General features: G+C 35.7%; 1 protein-coding gene across 4 annotated transcripts in view; it reads right to left on the minus strand.

Annotated features, from left to right (window-relative positions):
• Nucleotides 1-24,156, minus strand: part of ARHGEF10 (Rho guanine nucleotide exchange factor 10) — a 187,813-nt gene that overhangs the window by 73,242 nt on the left and 90,415 nt on the right. For 3 of the 4 annotated variants that reach the window (XM_037812662.1, XM_037812660.1, XM_037812663.1), the window contains 7 exons: nucleotides 19,084-19,161; nucleotides 18,643-18,822; nucleotides 16,631-16,747; nucleotides 14,580-14,672; nucleotides 10,903-11,073; nucleotides 9,095-9,240; nucleotides 5,404-5,585 (listed from right to left, as the gene is read on the minus strand). In XM_037812662.1, the coding sequence (XP_037668590.1) occupies nucleotides 5,404-5,585; nucleotides 9,095-9,240; nucleotides 10,903-11,073; nucleotides 14,580-14,672; nucleotides 16,631-16,747; nucleotides 18,643-18,822; nucleotides 19,084-19,161 (967 nt within the window). The remainder of the gene's footprint in view (nucleotides 1-5,403; nucleotides 5,586-9,094; nucleotides 9,241-10,902; nucleotides 11,074-14,579; nucleotides 14,673-16,630; nucleotides 16,748-18,642; nucleotides 18,823-19,083; nucleotides 19,162-24,156) is intronic. The other variant, XM_037812661.1, reaches the window with a different exon arrangement.

The raw sequence follows: 24,156 nt of genomic DNA on the forward strand, positions 1-24,156 counted from the left end.
TCCATGTCCCTCTTTTCACAGCTGAGAGCTGAAAATTAAACCCCACTTTACGGATCAGGAAACTAAGGCACTGAGGTCCACAAAGTTAATAATGAGCACACTAAAGTAAGAGCCCAAGTGAACACCTAGTTCATGGATTTAAATGCAGTCTGCATGCCAATGGCTCCCAAATCTGTATCTCTAGCTCAGTCCTCCATGAACTCCAGACTCTGGTGTCCATTACCCACTGGCCCTCTGCACCTACTTATCTAATTGGCACCCAAGTGGGTGAAGTACTATGGCCAACTATAGAAAGAACTGTTCCATTATTTCCACATCCCCAAACCTGCTCACTCCCTAATCTCTGCCTCATGAGGACAGGAACTTCATCCCTCGTGTTCCCAACTGTATCCCCAGTTTGCAGAACAGGTGGGCAACATAGTGGGTGCTCCTGTTTCCCACAGAGTGCTTTTATCTGTGTGGCCATTGGTTAATTTAGAAACACACAGGTGACAACACTCTATGTCCAATGAAACGCCATATTAATTTTGGGAGGCAGATTTACTGCCTCCTATAATAAACAGTAAACAGATTTGGCATTATGAGTGTTTAGATACTTATGCTATGCAAGTTACAAAAACTTTTCATTTTCTAACTTTGGAACCACAACTTACCTGTGTCATCTTTAAGAATACTTACATATTCCTGTCAGAACCAATAAACGTTTCACTTTATATGCGCATCACAGCATAATGAAGAGGGCAGAACTGGGGTAAAATACCACCTCAGCCACTAACTAGCCATGTGACGTTGGTGAGTTAAATAAATTCCCTGAACCCTAGTTTCTCATTCACAGAGAGTATAAGAGCTAATTTGAAGAACTCTTGTAAATACCAAGTGTCTTAGTTTGCTAATGCTGGAGAATGCAAAACACCAGAGATGGATAGGCTTTTATAAAACGGGGGTTTATTTCACTAAACAATTACAGTCTTAAGGCCACAAAGCATCCAAGGTAACACCTCAGCAATCGGGTACCTTCACCGGAGGACGGCCAGTGGTGTCCGGAAAACCTCTGTTAGCTAGGAAGGCAGCTGGCGTCTGCTCCAAAGCTCCGGCCTCAAAACGGCTTTCTCCCAGGACGTTCCTTTCTAGCAAGCTTGCTTCTCTTCAAAACATCACTCCCAGCTGCACTCTCTTTCTTCCCCCCAAGTCAGCTCATTTATATAGCTCCACCGATAAGGACCCACCCTAAATGGGCGGGGCCACGCCTCCATGGGAACATCTCATCAGAATTATCTCCCACAGCTGGGTGGGGCACACTCCAAGCAAATCTAACCAACACCAAAACTTCTGCCCCACACAAGACCACAAAGATAATGCCATTTGGGGGACACAATACATTCAAACCGGCACACCAAGTATATTCATAAAAGCAAAATATCTGGTTTGTAAGATGCACATAATAAGTATTTATTAGAATAAAATGCAACATGATGAGGTGAAAAGCCCATGGGCTTTGAGGTTGGAAGCCTCTCTGAGCCTCAGTTTCCTTATGTGCAAGAAGGAGACGATTATAGGGCTGTTGAAAAGCTTAAGAATGGTGGCTATGCTTTTTATGATGATTGTTGCCTTTCTAGTTATAAATCTTCCTCCTTTATATTGCTAAAATGCTTTCTTCTAAAATTTAATGCAAAATCTACTAACACCATAGCTTTTATGCAAAACAAAGCCAGAAAAACTGAAGGCACGTACTGTTTTCCACCACAAAAACTATTTTATTTAAAACGTTATTCTTCTATTCAATGAGCAATGCCATTTGTGAAAAAACAATTCAATCATCTGAATTAGAGATGTCAGGCTTTCACGAAAGAAAAAGAAAATGTTAACTCTTCAAAGTTCATCCAACAAATAGCATAAAAATCACGACTGTTTGACAAATCAAATAAAGCCTAAATGCTTTCTATCTAACCCACTAATGAGAAGAAGATAAACTAGTGAAGCAGCAAAGCCCCACAAGGATGAGAATAAAGTGCAGTAGCACCAAGCAATTCTCCAGTGAGCGCTGCAGGACAGGGATCCTCAAAGCAAGGGCCAGGCCAGGGCAGCACCATCAGCATCACCCAGGAATTTGCTAGGAATGCAAGTTCTCAGCCCCAGGCCACACTCGCTGAATAAGAAACTCTTCAGGTGGGGCCCAGCAATTTTTGCTTTAACATGGTGAATGATTCTGCTACAGCTTGAGAACCAGTAGTGCAGGAGGACAATGAAAGAAGGAAGGAGGAAGGTAGTGAATAGTTCTTAGTTTAAAATGGGCTTTATAAGTGACCGGTTTGAAGGATCAGCTGAACATGTTATTCCTTGCTGGGCCCTGGGCTCCAGGGACTGTCTTTGGCTCTCTTCTATCTGGGAACCTCACCTTGTGCCCTGAGCCAGGAATTCCATCTTAGAACCTTTATCCTAGCTGGATGCTATAGCCTCTCACATATTATATAAATGTTAATTCAAATAAAGAGCTCTATTTAGTTCTTAAAGAATGCATTTTATATGTTCCAACATTTTCCTTTTGGTGTATTTTATATTATTAAATTTATTTTTTAACTAATATTTTATCATCTTCTCCATTTCTTGCTTTAAAAATATAAGAATGAGATATACCACAGTGAAGAGTATATACCTTTGATCATTTACTTAACTAATTCAAGAAATAGCAACTGAAAGCATCATGATGGGCACAGGCATTCTTATAATAAAATTGATAGATCTCTGCTTTCAGAATTTAAAGCCTAGTTTTCTCAGTGCCAGTAAATCCCAGAGTAGTGTTTCTGAGGAAACTTGCCAGCCCTATACTTAATATCATGGCTCCTAGTAATTGAGAAGAATGAGCTGGAAATTCTCCCCAAAAAAGGTAAAAGCTCAGCTCACCACAGAAAATTCAGGAATTGTGCTGCTACTTTAGCTGTGGGGCCATACAGTTCACCAAATGGGGAGGTGACTCTCTAGGATTCCAAACTGGTCAAGTTTCCAATCAGGCCATGCTGAAGCAGGTGTAATAGTGGCATGGTGGTCACCCTGGTCAGACAGTGAGCTCTCTGGAGGGGAGTACTGCGCCTTACCCACCTAGCACATGGGACATGACAAATGCTTTTTGAATGACTGAATGAATGAGCAGATGATTTGATCAAGAACAAAAATGGGCTAGCCAAAATTCTTTTAATTTGCCAAGTATGTCTCATTTCATTGTGAATACAAATCCTTCAAATAATTCAAGCCAAGATAATAGTTTTATGGATTTCTTCTTTTTTTAAGATATGAGTTGTGGTAGATTGAATTATGTACACCAATTCGGACATGTTCTAATCTTAATCTGTGTTCCTGTGGTTATGAAGTCATTGTAAATATTGTAAACAGGATCTCTTGAACAAAGTTTTTTTTTTTTTTTTTTTTTTTTAGCGAAGGGTGGCTCAACTGAATAAAAACAGGCCTTAATCCAGATTACCGGAGTTCTTTACAAGCAGAATAAATTCAGACACAGAGTGAGTCAGATACAAGGAGGAGCCAGAAGTCAGAGGGCACCCATAAGAGAAAGGAGAGGATGGTGCCAGTGACAGGAAAGCCGAGGAAGCCCAAGGATTGCCAGAAAGCCGGCACCAGAATGCCAGTTTTGGGGGAGAAAGCAACTCTTGCTGATATCTAGATTTTGGACTTTTTCTAGCCTCAAAACCACGAGCCAAAAATTCCTATTGTTCAAGCCAAAATCAGTTTCTGGTAATTCTGATAGCAACTCAGGCACAAACAAGACATGAGTGTTCAAGATTTAGAACAATTCAAGTATGGAATCATTCATGTTCCATAAGATTTGGAAGCTACAAGTTCTAGAAGGTCTCAAGATATGGACATGTAGAAAGCCTCAATTACTTTTGACTTAATTTTTTTTGCTTAATATCCTAAAAAATAGTTACTAAATAATAATTTTAGGAAACTTGAATACCAGAATTGGTAGTAGTTCTTCAAAAGTACTATTTGTAGGACATACGGGTTAAGAACACTAGTTCCCTGTGGGATCTTCCCATTTGGAAAACTACATCAAGACGATGCCTAATTAAACGCTTATTTTTACAATCTGTTAAATACATTTTAAGATTGATAGCATTAAAAAATACACAAAGGCATTTTGTTCACAAAACCAAACCATCCATAAGATTTATAATTAATATTTCCAAATAAATTAAATGGATTTTTAAGAACTTATAACAGACAAGACATTCAAATTGCCCTAGAGTAAAACTTTAATGAATTTTATCAATTTGAAAAATCCTTTCTCTTTCTCTCCTCCCTTTTTTAGCCCCTAACTCCCACCCCTTCTTCTCTTCTCTCCATACCACTCTTCAGTACACACTTCATTTTGAAAATCTGGGATGCAGTTTAGTATTTCAGTTATTAGTTGGGAGGTTGTGCACATTACTTTAAACAGGAGTATGATTTAGAAGTCAGCAACTCAAGGGTTTAAGAATTATAGTAATATGCTCGAAGAATTAGCCTACTAGGCAGATCACCAAACTGAATGACTATTAATATTAGGAGAATAAGAAAAATAGACCTCACAGAAAAGTAGACCTAATCTCCATTATGTTATGTTCCTGTAAATTCAGATCAGTGTTGAATATTCAATTAGAAAAGGTAAAAAAAAAAAAAAAAAAAAAAATTAATTGCATTCTTGTCTCTAAACTTGCCAGGAACAAAATAATCTGAAAGGTCAATGTGTTCATTTAAGATATATCAAGGCTTTTGAACATTCCCAATTCACTGTATTTTAACTGCTCCAACATAGAGGCGCAAAAGTCAGAGCGAATAAAACTTAGCCAGTCTTTATTACTCATAAATGTTATGCAGCAATTGAAACAGTTCCAGAGTATTTTGGCATCTTTCTCTCTTTTTACTTAATGGAGTTCATGACAAATACTATCTCCCTGGAAAAACTGAAGAAAAGACAAATTTAAACGGCTGATTCAATATCATAAGCGAGTTAGACCTGAGTCCATAAGCAAGGTCTACAACTTTAAGACTTTTCTATGCATCAATTCAAGGCACACTCAAATGAGAGGTAAAGTTCAACCTGCTTAATGTAAAATGCAGAACATAAATCAGAACTTGGAAGACTGAATAGACTTCCAAAGTACTTAACATAAACCAAAAAAGAGGTACAGCCATTGATGAAACAAGTTCAAAGATGAGTACTGATTTGGCCATATTAATTTACGTTTATCAGACAACGTAAACAATCTAGATTCTAAAGACTGCATTATCCCAACAAATTTTTAACTCTGTCTTCTTTTAGTATTAGAGGTTGAGAATTAGAGTCCAATTATGTCAGAGGTCACCCTGGCCTTCACCACTTGCAATAACATTAACGAAAGTGTCACTTACTTGGCTTAGCATTAGCAACAACCACCAGGCTTTCAGGTGAGAGCACCGGGGGGTGTCTGTTGTTTTCTCCTGGGCCTTCATTATTGCCGTATTCTATTACTTCTACATGTCCAAGAGGAACACTCCATTTTAATAAATACCTTTGGCTGGTGGTTATTATAGCATTGCTTTCGTGTGAGGTGCTGAAACAATCAGAACATTTTTATTTAATTACATCAATATGATGTGACACTTTTTACACTTTTGATATTCAAATGAGAAACAGTTTAATTGTTAAATTACAGTGCTTCCGACTTTCTTATGAATAGTTCCATTTGGTTCCATTGGAACCCTCCAATTAGATGAGAGAATAGGAACTCTTCTAACTCTCTAATCCAGAAAACTCAGGGGAGAATCAAGAAATGACGTATTTGCCAGAAAGCTTTAAGGGTTTCCATAAAAGTTTAAAAGGGATAAGCTGGACATTTACTGATGACTACCTGACCAAAGATTCTCAAGTATTCCGGAAAATAATATTAACAGGTAAAAATCTCCCATGCAGATTAAGCAAGATATTCTCTGTTTCATATGAGCAACTCTAAAATCCTTTCTTTACTCTTATATGTTTACGTTATAACTATTTTAAGAGAATTAAATGAGACCATTTTATACTCCATGATGAAAATATTTGAGTCGACAGAAAAGAAATGAACAACAAAAAACATGTGGCATGGCCTATGTAGATTATTTTCTTCTTTTATCATAAAATGCAGCATATATACAGAGATATACATAAAACACACATACGGAGTCTAAGGAACAAGGCCAACAACTGTGTAACCACCCCCCAGGTCAAGAACTGTGACATGGGCAGTCTCCCCAGAGTCTTCCATGTGCCTATGGAAACCCCATCTCTCCAGAAGCAACCATCATTCTGACTTTGGTGATAATCATCACATCTTTGCTTTCCTTCAATATATATTTTTAAAAATCAAAATGTAGACAAGAATAACCAAAATGTCTCGTGGTGTGCTTTAAACTAAAATACGTGACTTATTGGGAATCAATTCATACCCAAGCTATCCAAATTCCTTCTGATATTAAAGAATTTCACTTTCCCTGGCAACCTCTAATCCATATGGAAAGGGGAAAGGGGGAGGAAGCACAATTCAGATACTGAATAAGAAGTAAAATAGGTTATGTATTCTATGAATTAGTGTGCCTCATTATTTTTTTTTAATGGAGATGCCATGAACTCTTGCCAAAACTTCTATTTTCGCTTGAATATAAAAATCTTCATTCTTATAGAAGGGATTTGGGACTTTTGGTGTCCTCAGAGGCTATGAGAATTTGGGACTTTTTTTTTTTTTTAAACGTTTTTTATTTAACATTTTAGCTTAACCAAATGTATTCTCATTTCATCACCTTATGGCAGTATTACTGATAATCTCATGCTAGTAACACATGAATCAGAAATGGATTGTTACTCATTATTGTACTTTGTAAAAAAAAAATTTTTCAAAACATGGGATCCACGGAAGAGAGCAGGGGGCACAATTATGCTGCAGAAAGTAAATTCAGCTAACTTACTTTTAAAGTTTTATACATCTTCAAAGTGGATCATTTCTGTCAACTTGAGATTTTTAAACCTAGGTAAAATGTCAAAAGAACCGTATCGGCATGACCACTCTGAAAGCAGTGGACCTTAGTGGGCTTAAGAATCCCCCCTGGAGCTTGTACCGCGGCCCCCTCTCCTGGGCACCTCAGTGATTTCTACACAATGGTCCTCCCACCACATTCTGAGAAATATAGATGAAGAATGAGAACAAATTTTTAAAAGAAACACCTATATTTTCAGAGTACTTTGTGATTTATAAAGTAATTTTACATGTTTAATCTTGTCTTGCATCCATCGACTTCCTAAGGTAGGTGGCGAAAGCATTACTATTCACAATACGCAGACCAGGAAACGGAGACTAATTCAGCTTCATGCTAACAGTTCAGTCAGAAGTAACATGTGCAACGGGAAAAGGGGGTAGTTTCTTGGACAAATAAACTTGGCAACCACTCCATTAAATTTTACTTGTTTCCACACTGTAGGAAACATTTCATAACACAGGAGAAACGGAAGCAGAAATGCCTTATTTTTGATACTTGTTATTGCTACTCTGAAGCAGTCCAAATTGGGTAAATCTTGAGTTATGTCCTTTCAGAAATTCACCAAACAAGAATGCAAATGACTTCTTTCTACCCATGGAAAGCTAAAGAGTTAAAAAACCAAACTGGGCACGGCTGTGCTTAGGCATCAATGCACAGCAATGGTAAATTCAACAATAAAGGCTAAGATGCTGATATGAATCAAACAAAAAGGATTCTTTATTTTTAAAAATGGGATCATTAAAATTGGTATCTTTTTAGACTTATTTTGTAGCTGCCACAAAATAAGTGAAGGCAATGAGGAATAGTAATAAAAGTAGATAGTTATCGGGTAATACAATGTGCTGGAACTGTGCTAAGTTTTAAGGAATTTTCTCACCTTAATCCCTACAAGAATCCTATGAGATAATTATCATCATTGTTATCAACATTTTTTATTATTGTCCCTATTTACAGATGAGGAGTCTGAGGCTTAGAGATCAGGTAAATTTTCAAAGTGATGAGGTGGCAGAGCTTTAATTCAAATTTAAGAAGTCTGATGCACAGTGTGAGCTCTTAAATATTAATTTATACCACCTCTCTGCTGGGAACCCTAAAGTAGCAGTGGGGCAGGTGGGGCAAATCTATTTGGTAGTTGGTAAATGAAGATGAATGGCACAGAAAATATACCACATTTAGGGATGTGCTGATAAATATTTACTAGGTGGTTCTCAATGGGAAGACAGGGACCTGATTTGTAGTGTTTGCCAATTTCCATTGTGTAAATAATCCCATCACAGACGATTTCAAGCCACCAATGGTTTAGCAACAGGCTCCCAAAACTTCTGAAAATTTACCAGTTGACTCACAAGCCATTATGAGCCGGCTGCAGGACACCACTTTAATTTGTAATATTTTATATAACACCAAGGTATTACAAACAATTTTAGAACAATTCCCTTGTATTCTGCCCATATTTTAGGATCTTTTAACTTCTCAACTATCCTCAACATACTACAATATTTTGTATATTGGAGAACAATTCTGATGCAAAACTATTTGAAGTGAAAAGTATTGAGGAGAAAGCAAAAATTACTAGGATAGAGTGCTTCTCATTTTCTTGGTTTACACAAAATTATGAAAATATCCAATCTAATTATACAAGAAAAACAATATCAGAAATGTATCTATGGAGAAGCAGCTAAAATGAACTTGAATAATGACAAAAAACAAAAACTAGAGAATGACTCAGTACAGTTATAAAGGAAACTCAAATTAGTTTCTAGCTCCAACACCAGTCTTATCTAAAGAGTAAATATACCTCTGTGTGTACCTACCAGCAGTGACTTGGTGACTCACACTGAATCCATTTAAAAATAAATTTGTTTTTTATAAGGTTTCTCTTAATCATAGGAATACATGACCAAGTTACATCAGCTCAGTTTGAATGACTAAGTTCATCTATTTAGATCAACTCAATTCGAATAAGAAAATTAATGAAGCTGTTCACTTATTCCTAGACACATATAACACATATAATTATAAAGCTAATGAAGTGACTTAAATGTATTCTTACCGTGAACTAACTGTAGCACACATCAATACATCATTTAACATGAAGAGCCGACGTTCTTTGGTTTTAATAATTTCGCCTCTGTCATTGTAAACGGTTTCAACCATATCATCAGATCGAATGAGGTATCTATTTCCACTGCTGAGAAGCTGAATATTCAAAATAACACTTGACACAGTTACTACAATTAGGTTTATCAGAAAAAAAAAGGATGAGGAAAAAGTATTGCAAAATATATGCATTTATATCATTAATACATTTTCTTCTTTAAAGAGAAACCATATATTCCCACTCACACCTCATGTATGTATTTATATAGAAGTTCAGAAAGCGACTCCTTTTTTACTAAATGTTTTATAAATACCGGTGTTTGCAGTTATTCTAAACAGCAAATGGTGTCTAAATTTCCCCTTGTAAACAGTTTTTATAACTAGAACATATTGATTCAGCAGAGGAGAGTTTCATTTATTTTTACCTATCATTCAACGCAGTACTTCTTTTTAAATGATTTCTTTGAATATGTGCTTCATTCATTACAGACTTTCATTCCACAGTTAACCATTCTGTTATATGCAACACTACTGCAATTAGGAACGTTTATAAGTGAAAGTAATTATGTTGTAATTTTATGTCTCCCAAAGGAGAGCATAATTAAATAAACATTTTAATTTCTTATGGTAAGCCATATTTTATTTCACTGAGCCAAACAAAATATCATTAGTTCTTTGGAAAGATGCTTTGCGTTAATTAATAAAATGATAAAACTAATATAGAAGTCCTACTTACTAAACAAATCAGCCCACTAGAAAATTCAGAATTCTTAGCCCTCTAATTTCTAATTGTAAATTTACATAGGTTGTCCAGCAATCAATGATGATATTGATCTTATTACTGAACTGTTCTTGAAAAGCTCACAGGAATAATGAAATTGTGTACATATTAATGTAATTTAAGTGAGGCATTATCATTTCTTGCCCGACAGTGTTTACTCTGTACTGTTATACAACCATTCCAATTACTATTATTTTAAATAACATATAAACTATGTCAAGAATATAACTTTAAGCAATTTTCTGCTTATAAAAATTTCTATACAATTTGGACAATCATGGAAAGCTAAAAGCTGTTGTTTAAAATATTACAATAAAGTTCTCCTAGTTACATTATTAAGTGTCATTATAAGATAGGAAATTACTGATGAAAACAAAAGGTGAGTTCAGAAATACTGCGTAACATATATAATTCTTTAACATGGTTCATCTAATTTAACACTTCCCATGGACCATATTCTTAAATAAAAGCCTACACAAAATCAGATTATTATCTTAGAAAAATGATTTTGTGAATATAAAGCTGATCTACAGCTTTACAAATCAACTGGTTTCATACTATATTTGTATCATTTTTCATGATAAATACAGCTTAGTCCATGCATATAGGGTATAAATAAATATGTAAATATTTTGACCTTTTATTATTATGTAAAGTTACATACTACATTTGAAAGTGAAATTAAGCTAAAAGAATTGCTCATGACCTTTTTTGGGGGACCTGGATCCATCTGAGAATCTAATAAATCTATGAATGCTTTTCCCAATAAAATGCACACAGATACAGTCTAGTAAAGCTCAGCATACAATCTCAGGTGTTCATGAACCACCTGAAGGTCTCCATCAACCCCTGGGTAAAAACTCTGAGCCACAGGAACTATTAAAATGCCAAAAGATTAGTGATAAATGGCTGGAATAATGATGGTTTATTAGTACAAAATAAATAATTTCAGCATAGAGTTGAAAAAAATCTCTCTCAACCTTGTTCAGGTATCTTTCATTTATGGCTTTTGCTATGTGTTTGATTTCACAACGTTGATCAGCATCTCTTTTTCTTTCATTTAATTTCTCTGCTAGTGTTTCAAGCTCTGTAAGCGCCATCTGAAGAGGCAGCCTGTCAGGATGTCCTTTGGATGTATTCTTCAACATATCCTTTGAGAAACAAGGTAAAATGGTAGACCTGTGATATCTGAAGTTGAAGGAAGCAGGCGGTTATCACATGCAAACTTCTAATCTTCAACAACTGCATCATTCACAAACTGACAACTAGAAAGATGGCAATGACATCAGTTACTTCTAGTGAAAAATAAGTTCAGCATTTGGAAAGGATATTAAACTAAATGAATCACAATTTGGCTGAACATTTGAACAGCTCCTTTTGCAAAAACAAAATCGACTCATTAAATGGCATTGCTAATGGAAAAAAGCCCTAGCATTTTACAGAAAAGGACACTATAAATAACCACACACCACAAGCTTAGATTGTCTCTGTAACTGTGTTCAGGATAACAATTAAATTGTATACACTAACTTTGATAAGGTGCTGTTAGGACCAGAGAGCAAAGACAAGGAGAGGCCAGTAGGAGTGCCTGGTAATTCAAGGGCAGAGAGATAAAAAGGGAAGGAAGGGGACGCTAACCTCTCCTCAGGTTATTTCCACCCCTTTCCCCCTTCCCTGACCACAACTACCACCACCAACCCAAGGAAGTTAGCAGAACTCAGGAGAGAAGGTGAGTGCTTGCCATTTCACTTCCAATTTTCTCCTCCCCCCTTAACAATTTCAAGGGCCTTCTTAACATAATTATCTGGGCAAGCAGTGGTCCTTCGGCCACATCCACGTAATTATTTCAGACTTAGAAACTGCTTTGTCTCTTACTTCAACAGAGCTTTTTCTGAACTAATGTGGGCCCACCCTGTCCCCTTCCAAAGAATCCTCTACGATATACCAGCAATAAATTGCACATGGCAAAAAAAAAGAAAAAAAAGGCTTCAGAATTAACGGTTTGCATTTGAGAGAAAACCTTTCACATAAATCTGGGACAAGCAGTTCAGTTTTGGGGATGCATCTTCAGATTAAATTGAGATTGTTATCTGCTTAAGAGATGCAATATATCATTTACGGAAAATTCTAATGAAAGTTTCAAGAATGTACCCCAGGTTGGGAGAAGTGGGGAGGAAAGGGAAAAAAAAGTATATAAACTGACTTAACTAAATCTAAGGGTGACAGTTTGGAAGAACATGTTAAGCCTTTTTTAAATGAAAATGTTTTGCAACCAAAATTCTTGAGTTTATTAAACTGGAATTCTGAGTTTACGAATATTTATCTATTCCTCCTCAGTGGATTTAAGTATTTACAGGTAAGTCAAAAAGAAAGAAGGGGTTGAAATTCTTTTAAGAACCAATTTTTAATTTTTTGAATAATATAATGGCTAGGTAATTTATGTCCTCAGCAGCACTTTTCTGCAGTATTTCAGTCAATTCCTATTTTCTTAATGTCACCATCAGTATTATTTTAGCTACTGTGAAGAATATTAAGATTTGAAGCCAGATGACCAAGTTAGAATTTTAGTATTTCTACTATGTAGCTCTGTTGCTCTGAGCAAATCATTAAGTGTTATACGCCTCAGTATTACAACTCACAAAAATGGAATAATTACCTTCTTCTGGGGCCATTTTAAGGGAACAATGGAAATACACTATAAAAAGCTACACAAGTGTTAAGTGGACACATGTCATTTTTTGTAATTATTATTAGCTAACTACCTGGTGGAGATTTCAAAGGTTTTTCTCCGCTGCTTTTGCTTTCTTTTGTTCTGATTCCAACAGCTTTTCCCTACCCTTTCCATCTAAAAAAAATATATTTGGGAAAAAACTGAAACAAAAGGTGCCGCTATTTATTAACATTTAACCAAAAGCTAGCATACTAGATTGAAAATTAAGCCCAAATTTAATAAATAAAGAGTAAAAAAAATTCAGATGTCTTGAAAACACAATTTTTGAATTCCTACTAGTTAGTTCTTGTAAGTAGTTGACCAGAAATAATCAAAGTATTTACTAATGCATTACTAAAAATATTCATTTGATTTTGATTTTATATTGCATAGTTTATAAAACAATTATATATTTGCTTTAGGTCACCATGTTATAAAATCTCAGCACCACATGGCTCTCTCTTATAAGACTTATCACAACTGTAATTAATAATCAACTGTCTAATTAGTTGTTTGATATCTCTCTCCCTCATCAAAATGTGTCCTCCAAAATCAAAGGACCTGTGTCTTTTATTGTTCATTGCTGTTTCCTCTAGAAACTAACAGTGTCTTGCACATATTAACAACTCAGTAAATATTTGTTAATTGAAGGAATAAAGCACATTTCTGGATATTTTGATTTCAGGAAAAAAATAGCTTTGCTATTAATACTCTAATACAGGTTAACTGAACAAACGTTTGAAAATGTAACTAAGAAAAGAGACTAAAATTAAAATGACCTAAGAGCCTAAACCACAGAAATAACCAATATTAACATTTTAATGTATATCCTTTTTTCAGACTTATATGACTACTTTTATGAATTCACACAAATTTGGTTGATTATAAAAGAAACAAAAATCACAAAAGGAAGATTAGCAATATTTCTCCAATGCCAGTTTATTTCTGGGGATAATTTCACTAGCTAATCTTTTATCAGCAGGCAAGCCAAGCAAAGTCCATCTGATTTAATTAGAAAAAGCAAGCTGATGGAATTTAAAGAGAGTAATCATTGAGAAATCGACATGGGCAGAAGCCAATGCAGCGTTTCCCTTGAAATATATATTATTTTCAAGTGGTATGCCATTCATTTAAACAAAGTAACTGTTGAATCAATGCAGTTTAAGGAGTCTCATGGGGCTGTAAGGTAGATTAAAGGGTCTGAAAATAAGTGGTCAAGTTCACAATGCATCAAACATAAAGAGGAAGGTTTTCCTAATAAGATAATATTTTCTATCCCTTCACACACTCAGAAACATTTTAATGCATCTAACAATAAATATATGTAATTGAGAACTATTAGTTAAAAAAAAAAAAAAAGAAGGATCTATGGAAAACATCTTCCTCTCTTTATTTCCCATTCCTAGGATAGTTTCTTGGATAAATTAATGAATGAAATATTTTGTCTAAAACTATTCTTTATTTTCCAAGACTGCATATCCCCTCTGGGCACAAAGGAGGGCATCATTTTTCCACATTGTTCCAGACCGGGACACTGGTACATCTAAGGAGGGAACTGCTACCTGACAACTGGAAACCCATGTGCTGCTGGCTCATACCCGTGCCTGTGCCTCCTGGTAAAAAGCACATAAGGGTGCTGGCCAAGGGACACACGTAACAACTTTCCATGTGAGGCATGCCCAGTTCTGTGCTTTCCGAGTCCATGACTCAAGGGGCTAAGGGTCTTGTGAATGTGCAGACTCACAGCTGCGTTAAACTGCGGCTTAGACTCCAGGCAGATCTCCCTTCCCTGATCTCTTATCCTATAACTTTATATAACCTGACCAGAGGGTGAAGGTGAAAGAAGATGGTCATGCTTGAAAATGTAAAAACAAACACTGTTTGAAAATGAATTATAGGAAAACTGGATGACTGTCCTGACTAAACTTAAAAAAAAATGTCATTTACCTGGAGAAGAAGAATAAACTGTGGAAATCTCTGTATTGGTTTCATCATCAAACTATAGAGTGTAATTCGATCTGGGCTTGATTCTTGGCACTGCTGTAAAGAGAAAGCTTAATTACTTACTCATATTTCTAGATATGAGCAAAATTCTCCACAATCTTTAAAACTGTCTACTCATCACAACAAATAAAAGCTTCAGGAAGGAATTAACTGGTTATTAAAGCCCAAGTCTTTTCTTCTTTACTAAAGCGTTGGATTTAGCTCCATGAAGAAACTTCTTTAAAATTTGTTTCCAAATACTTTCTACACCTTTTGTGAGGGAGAATTCTCTGTAGCTGTCACTGATTTTATTGTGTAAGAGCCAAATGTCAGTACTGTAGGCTTAACTTTGGGAATTAAAAATTCACCTCGGGGAGAATTGGGGAAGTTCCAGGTGGCAGCACTGGTGTACTGGCGGTAAAGTGTGCCACCAGAATTGGTTAGCCGACCAGCCTCTTCTGTTGCTACGGGCAAAAAAAAATTCTCCAGGGTCTAAGAGCTCTCTTCTCCTGGTAGTTAGGCAATCAGGGAGTGTCTTCATCGACTCTTCAATTATTTTGAGACATAACTAACTGCGAGATGTGCACGCATGGATCTATTGGGTAGTTCTGACCCTGTGGTTGCACCGTCAGGGTGTCTCCAGTAATCTCCAACCAAGATAGATACATAGTGCAAAAGAAAGGGCACAGCTTTGGTACGCAGGAGCTTCTAAGCCCTGTCGGATGAACCAGCTGTGTGAACTTGGGCAAGTAATTTAACCTCTCTCTGGACTCAATTTCCTTGGCTATAAAAGGGGGATTTAGAAGTGTCTGGCTTCCAAGGTTGCTGAAAGAATTACAGGTGATGATATACATATGGTTGTTGGTAGGACACTTGGCAGGTGGGGAGGTGCCCAGTGGGAGCTGCTGTCATTTACAGTATGGACATTTTCATCATCATCAGCATCAGAATCAGAAAGACCATAACAACATCCTCAGGAGAAATAAAATTTTAATCCATTCAGTGTTTTTTTTCCTACCCCAAGAGAAATAAATGCTGCTATATTAAAAGGACACAGAATACCATGACTCTCTAAAGTTGGGATACTATTTAATCATTTAGCAAACCTTTATTGGCCACTTATAGTGGGAAGCACTGTAATAAATAACAAAGAAGGAGGGAAAATATTTTGGCTTAAATAAAACGTTGTTGTTGGCAAGAATACTTGGCCTGTGTTCACTCACCCCAGGTAACAGAAGTTTCTAAGAACACAGTTCAAGTAACAAGAACAGACTTTGTTCCAAGGTTTTATGATGCAAATTAAGCCTCATGCAAATGAGACTGAGCTACTGTGGACGGCTCTGGTTTGTAAAGGGGAATTTTAATTTGGTTCAAATGTGCAGCAATCTTTCCTATCCTATTCACATCACAGCCTTTGATAGGCATCTTATGATTAGGGAAAAGAACCAACAGCCAATTAAATAATACACATCCATATCTATTAGAGATTTTTTTAAAGAACTCAGGGAAACATTCATCATAATGATTGTGAGTCATCTCCACCTAACATCAGAGCTAAAAAATAGCCAATGTCCCCACTGCGGCGGCTTCTCCTTAGTGGGTATGCCTTCCCAGGCTTTTGCTTATTGTTCTGATCCCAAAGAGGAATTTTATCAATCCAGAAACGAAACATTAAGTTTCTGTTATTCCTAATGTCATGCTGAAGAACAGGAAGAAAAACGCAACTTTCTTTGGAGATCTATTCTTAACTTTTCTTTCTGGTTGACTGTCTCTCTAACCTTTCATCCATCTATACACTTTGACAAATAAAAGTTAATTTCAAAAAGCTATTTACAGCCTAAACATCATCTTCATTAATCCAATATTTAGGGCATTGTTGGTAATGAAATCTTGGTAATAAATAACATTACGCATTTAGGGGCAAAGTTTGGTGATGTTTCATGATGAAGTATGTTGACATGGAACCTGTTATCATAGGGTATTAAAATCCAAAATGGGAAAAAGAATGTCCTTACCTTTAAAAATTCAAGAAAAGCAGGCTTTGTAGCACATGTTTTCTTCAGGATTGCCACAGCTGTGCTAAAATTATTCACATATTCACTATAAGCATCCAGTACCATGGATTTAGAAAACTGAAATATAGGAGGAAATTGATAAATATAAATAATGTATGGGGTCCAAAAGCTCCCTTTTCCAATTTCAAATAAAAGAATTATTTGAATACTGTCCTAAGAATAGAATTAAATCACTGTGATGTTTTAGGAGGATAAACTTTATTATGACTGCAAGTGACTTTTTCTTTGAGCAAGCTCGTCAGGAATTTGTTTAAATAGCTGTTTGGATCTCATTTTGCAATCTTTAGGCATCTATGTTCAAAACCAACACTGGTTTGGGTTTCAGGTAAGAAATGTTCCTGACTATAAGACTTATAAAGATAATTCTTACAGACATCATCCTTTAAATTCCTACCAAGACTCACAAGTCATTACACACCAGTCACAATATCCCGGCAAAAGGCATTAACCAATCCCTGGAAATGTACCAGGAAAGAAGGAAAAATGATCTCTTCCCTGCTTCTCCAGGCTAAGGTAAGTTGTATATTTGTTTTCCTACTTTCCTAAAAATGCACATGTTTCAACAGGTAGAAAACTTTGCCCTAAGTATCAACTTTCAAAGAGAGAAAAATTATTCCATTTTATTCTTCTAAGATTCCACGTATTCTCTGAGACAGACAGCAACACTTATAAGTAGAGGTCTGTTGTGGCTACTACTTATAGGTGGAATGCTTTCACTGAAATTTCATACATTCTTAAAAAGATGTTTTCCATTTTAAAAAATGTTCTCAAAGCAAATATTTTAAGAAGACGGAAATGATGAAAGTTGAAGCTGAAATATAAAATAGCAAGAAATTGTAATAACAAAATACATCATCTTTAAATGCCCAATATTTTCATGTTTTTCATAAGGAAGGATTCACAAAGGTATTCTGAAAATATTTTAGTTACAACTTTGCTTCCCTATTATATTCCAAGCATTCTTTAATTTATATACTTCATCAAGCACACATATCAACTGTATATCTAAAAAAGTTTTATATATCATTATTATACCATTAATTTAAGTACATGAACACTTCGAAAAATTTTTTTCAAGCTTATAGCTCTTTGGTAATATTATCATCTTAAATCAATTAAAAAATCCAATCTGTTTTATCTAGAATTTCTACATCTACATGAAAATCTAACCATTATACAACATGTGTAATTCAAAAATGGACCAAAGATACAATGACTCAATATTGCCCAATTGCAGAAACTTAGTGTTGATATTTTCCAAGCAGCTAATCACTTCTTCTGCCAGGAAATGGTAATATAACCATTCACTGGACTTCTTGTTACATCAGCTTGCATTCCATTATATCCTGTGTCACAGTTAGGCTGAGAGACTGTTTCTACACAACAGAAAACTCTAGATTAAAGAGTAAGAATTTGAGAAAAGCATCTAGATGTTTTTTCATAACACTTTTCTATTGTTACCAGACGGTGAATTATGCACACAGAATGTGAAATCTATAAAGGGATTGATGGATTGATGACTTAATGTAAGAGAGTTTAAACATGAATACTTTACAATATCACTAAATAAGCAGAGTCCTAGTTCAGGAATAAAAAGCATGGTTACATTTTATAATAATGTATCCAAAACCGGATAAAGTATATACTTTTAAAAACTTATTAAATACTTCTTTTCTCCTACGCCTCTTGGTCTTCCTGGTAAATGCCCACTTAAGCCTGAAATAGCAGTATGATCGTTTTCCCTAATGTATGTATTTTGACCAAAAACATTGTGACCTCACACTGGTCTACAATGAGAACTACTTCTCAGCTTACTGGTTTTTATGGAAAGCAGCATTGATCCTACTGGTAAGATGATAAACATCCACTTTAAAACAATCTAAGCATGAAAAAAGTTGGACTTGTGCATAGGGAGAACTTTACAGAATGTCTGGGTACATTAGCTTAATTACCGAAGCAACGAAGACATCTCCAATCATTTCAACAGAATCCCACTCAGATACGCGACTGGCCAGTGCTATCTGAAACATGGAATGGCACTGCAGGATTTCTTTAATTCGATAAAACACCATCTTTAGTTTCCTTTCACTCAGAATCTTTGGCTCCATCTCAGACAGTGGTTTCTCATATTGCTAAGACAAAAATAAGATGTTAAAGACATTTTAAAGAGTAGATGAAAGAATATTTATGTAAACATTTATTTGTAGATTTATGTAAATTATATTTATTTCAAAATAAACCACATTTTTTATGTCAATACAGACAAAAAATTAGAGAATTTTGCAAATTTACATATTGATTCATATACATATACACATAAAAAACATATATGTAACAAAATTTAAAAATGTAAAATGGTTAATAATAAATGATATAACATAACATTTGAGTACCTCCAAAATCCTCTTAAGAGCATCTACATAGTTCTTTTCACTGTCGACAACTGAACCCAGAATATATCTTCTTACAACCTGTTGGAAATTGGAAATACTATGGTGGAAAATTGCTTCAGAAAATATATAGATAAATTTTACTTCTTTGTTGAGGCTTGTTCTTAAAAATGTTTAAAAAAATTTTTTTAACCAAAATACTAGGTAAAGGAAACCTCCAAAGTCCTTTAAAACATTTTAAATGATGTGTTAATTAAATAGCACTATAGTTGTGAAACATAATCCGCCACCACCATTGCTACATATTATTTTTAAGGTTCAAATTATTAACTATAACTACAACAGGACAAGTAAAATTATAGCACTAAAAACAATTTAATTCACTTATGCAACAAGCATTAACTGATTGTATTTTATGTGCCCAACACTAAGTTAAATTATATTTTCAGGTATAGTTAAGTATAAAAAGCAGTTCCAATATTGACTCAAAGAATGCTATTAGCAACACTTATCTAAAATATTATTCCAAAGTTAAAGAAAAATAGAAAACATCTAGAAGGTGGAGGACCAGATATTTTTTTCTTGGCAAAGATCTTTTGACCATCCAGAGATAAACCCACAAGGCTAAAAGTGAATGCATAAATTACTAACATCATTTAGAGATGCAAAACCACCTCCATAATCTAAGATATTCGCATTTCAAACTTTTGTACTACTTTTGTTTTTGGGTTTCACTGGTGAATTGCAAACTTCTGGCTGTAAGATGCCTGTTAAATGATATTTTGCATTTTCATCAAGCCTAATCACATTTTGGCAAGTTACTTCTGCCCATAAATGAAAAATTGAACACAGCATTACAACAGAGTTGCTTTAAAACCACAGACACACACACATGATTTCTATGATTTCTATGACCAAGTATTTCTTCAATCAGGCCAACACCAGCTTTGAGTGAATACTATTTAAAGAAACTGCAATGCCACCTAGTGGATAAAGAGAGCATTTTCCACAAAAAATTCCTTCAGTTAAAATCCCAGAGCAACCAAGATTTACAAAACATTATTGACAAGGGAGTGATTATTTTCTTTTAAAAAGGGACTAACTACTTACAAAAGTAGACAAAAATCAACTCTTCTAGGATAGTTAAATCAGAAAGTGAATTTTTAAAAAAATACAAATGTGGCTGAGGTTAAAAAAAAAACAAGACTAGAAACCAAGAAACACAAGATTCTAATCCCAGCTCTATCACTATTAATTAAAATTACTAAAACTCACCACCGATGCTTCATTTTTAAAAATGAAGGGTTAGCCCCTACATTAGTAAGCGACCCCCAAAATTGGTTTATCATCAGAATCTCGGACATTCATTTTTTTTTTCCCCACTAAAATTCAGATTCCCAGACACTGCCTCATGTTTCCTGAGTCAGAGTATTTGAGGGTCCAGCCTAGGAATTAATATATGTTTTTAAAGTCCTGAGATGATACTAATGTAGCAAGCCAAAGATATGGAATTGGTATAAAATAATTAAACAAAACAAATGAACACAAAACAAATCTTGCAGGTTTTGTGGCTCCTCCATGAGAAGTTAGCCTTTTTAGATACTTAAATTTAACATATAAAGTAACATGTTCCAGTGAGGGGTTCAACGCTGTCCAAGTCTGCTTTAGAACCACTCCTCCAATGGGTACACAGAATTCAACCCTGAGACCTGCTTCTCTACCAGTGCTTCCTAAACAAATGAGCGAGGCCGCCCCCAACGTGGGCACTGAGTATGAAGGTCACGTGGCGACTGGAGAAAGCTGGAGGGGGGACTGAGGTGACCCAGACAGCAGGAAGTGGCCTGGCCTCTTACTATGCCCTGAATCAGCAAAGAGGCTGGGACGACGGTTTCCGAGGCAGAGAAGGGGTAGCAGCTGACCCAACCCTCGCTGCCACCCAGAGACAATGACAGGACAAGATCCTTTGTCCATCAGCATCAATGGTATTTTTCAAATAAATGACAATCCATGAAATAAAAGATGGTTTTCTATTTTTTTTTCTCCAAACACAGCATGAAAAGAATGCCAAATACGCAGCTTTTTTTTTTTTTTTTTTTTTTTTTTTAGTTAGAGTTATGCTCTCTTATTTCAATTTAGAAAGAAAAAGGAATTAAACAGCATCAACACCTCCCGTGTAACCTTTCAAGAGAAAATGCACTTGGAGAACCAACACAGTTGCCAATGGGGAAGAAATACTCTAGTGAACCACAATTATAAGAAAACTGAATAGAAAAATACAGAAATCCTAAATACTACTAATTTTTGTAATCGCAATCCCAACTGTAATTTATTTAGTGCTGACCGTGCCATGCTAGATTCCATGCAAAGTCCTTCATTATATATCACTTCATTTAAGTCTCACTCTATCTTGTAAGGAAGATAAAAATACGTATTAATATCCCCATTTCACAGAAAGAAAATGAGACTTAAATAAAGCAAACTTGACCAAAGTCACTTATCTAATCCCAGCAGCAAAGCTGGGATTTGGAGGACTCCAAAAATCTGTGCACTGTCTTTACACTTCCCCAAACCACTAACAAATCAAACTACTTCATTTATCTCAGTCTTTTCCTCTCATTGATTTCAACTCCACTTCCTTGAGCCCCTCATTAACTCAGATGAAGTTTAAGCTTCCTATTTAGCCTGACCAATTATTAACCACTCCTAGTTACCCTTTATAATTTAGCTCTGAATCATTTTGTAGACACTGACCTCACCTCTAAGTGTTTTTATGTTGCTTTTCTTTTTTATATCTTGTACCAACTCAGTCTCTACAATTTGCTTCATGCTACCCTTATGGAAAAGAACTCAAATCCCATTCAAATACATCAACTCCTCCTCTGAAAATCCCACCAACTCTGTGGTACTTCTCTTGCTCCCGATGTTTTCTTTTGCCTTTTACACAAAGTCGATCAAATGGAAACCAATTATTTCCCTTTGCAGACTATTTTCATATTTTAAGAAATTCATTTACATTCAGATAATTGTATAAGTTATTGAAATCTATTTTTTTTAATCATCATTTTATTGAGATATATTCACATACCACGCAGTCATACAAAACAAATTGTACTTTCGATTGTTTACAGTACCATTACATAGTTGTACATTCATCACCTAAATCAATCCCTGACACCTTCATTAGCACACACACAAAAATAACAAGAATAATAATTAGAGTGAAAAAGAGCAATTGAAGTAAAAAAGAACACTGGGTACCTTTATCTGTTTCTTTGCTTCCCCTACTTTTCTACACATCCATCCATAAACTAGACAAAGTGGAGTTTGGTCCTTATGGCATTCCCAATCCCACTGTCACCCCTCATAAGCTACATTTTTATACAACTGTCTTCGAGATTCATGGGTTCTGGGTTGTAGTTTAAAAGTTTCAGGTATCCACCACCAGCTACCCCAATTCTTTAGAACCTAAAAAAGGTTGTCTAAAGTGTGCGTAAGAGTGCCCACCAGAGTGATCTCTCGGCTCGTTTTGGAATCTCTCTGCCACTGAAGCTTATTTCATTTCCTTTCACATCCCCCCTTTTGGTCAAGAAGATGTTCTCCATCCCACGATGCCGGGTCTACATTCCTCCCCGGGAGTCATATTCCACGTTGCCAGGGAGATTCACTTCCCTGGGTGTCTGATCCCACGTAGGGGGGAGGGCAGTGATTTCACCTTTCAAGTTGGCTTAGCCAGAGAGACGGGCCACATCTGAGCAACAAAGAGGCATTCAGGAGGAGACTCTTAGGCACAAATACAGGGAGGCCTAGCCTCTCCTTTGCAGCAACCGTCTTCCCAAGGGTAAAACTTATGGTAGAGGGCTCAACCCATCAAACCACCAGTCCCCTATGTCTGTGGTCATGTTAGCAACCATGGAGGTGGGGTAGGCGAATACCCCTGCATTCTCCACAGGCTCCTCAAGGGGGCACTACATCTTTTTTTTTTTTTTTCCTTGTTTGTATTTTTTCTTTTTTTTTTTTTTTTTAAATTTCCCTTATTTTTTAAAAAAAAATTTATGAAAAAAAAAGTTAAAAAGAAAACAAACATACAATAAAAGAACATTTCAAAGAGACCATAACAAGGGAGTAAGAAAAAGACAACTAACCTAAGATAACTGCTTAACTTCCAACATGTTCCTACTTTACCCCAAGAAAGTTACATAATATAGCAACATTTCAGTGAACTTGTTCCTACTACATCCATCAGAAATTAACAGACCATAGTCATTTCTGGGCATCCCCAGAACGTTAAATAGCTTATCTGTTCTTGGATTATTGTTCCCCCTTCCTTAATTGCTCTCTACTGCTAGTTCCCCTACATTCTACATTATAAACCATTTGTTTTACATTTTTCAAAGTTCACATTAGTGGTAGCATATAATATTTCTCTTTTTGTGCCTGGCTTATTTCGCTCAGCATTATGTCTTCAAGGTTCATCCATGTTGTCATATGTTTCACCAGATCGTTCCTTCTTACTGCCGCGTAGTATTCCATCGTGTGTATATACCACATTTTATTTATCCACTCATCTGTTGAAGGACATTTGGGTTGTTTCCATCTCTTGGCAATTGTGAATAATGCTGCTATGAACATTGGCGTGCAGATATCTGTTCGTGTCACTGCTTTCCGATCTTCCGGGTATATACCGAGAAGTGCAATCGCTGGATCGAATGGTAAGCTCTATATCTAGTTTTCTAAGGAACTGCCAGACTGACTTCCAGAGTGGCTGAACCATTATACAGTCCCACCAACAATGAATAAGAGTTCCAATTTCTCCACATCCCCTCCAGCATTTGTAGTTTCCTGTTTGTTTAATGGCAGCCATTCTAATCGGTGTTAGATGGTATCTCATTGTGGTCTTAATTTGCATCTCTCTAATAGCTAGTGAAGCTGAACATTTTTTCATGTGTTTCTTGGCCATTTGTATTTCCTCTTCAGAGAACTGTCTTTTCATATCTTTTTGCCCATTTTATAATTGGGCTGTCTGTACTATTGTCATTGAGTTGTAGGATTTCTTTGTATATGCAAGATATCAGTCTT

The sequence above is a fragment of the Choloepus didactylus genome, chromosome 20 (genome assembly GCF_015220235.1).
Source record: "Choloepus didactylus isolate mChoDid1 chromosome 20, mChoDid1.pri, whole genome shotgun sequence".
Classification (NCBI taxonomy): domain Eukaryota; kingdom Metazoa; phylum Chordata; class Mammalia; order Pilosa; family Megalonychidae; genus Choloepus; species Choloepus didactylus.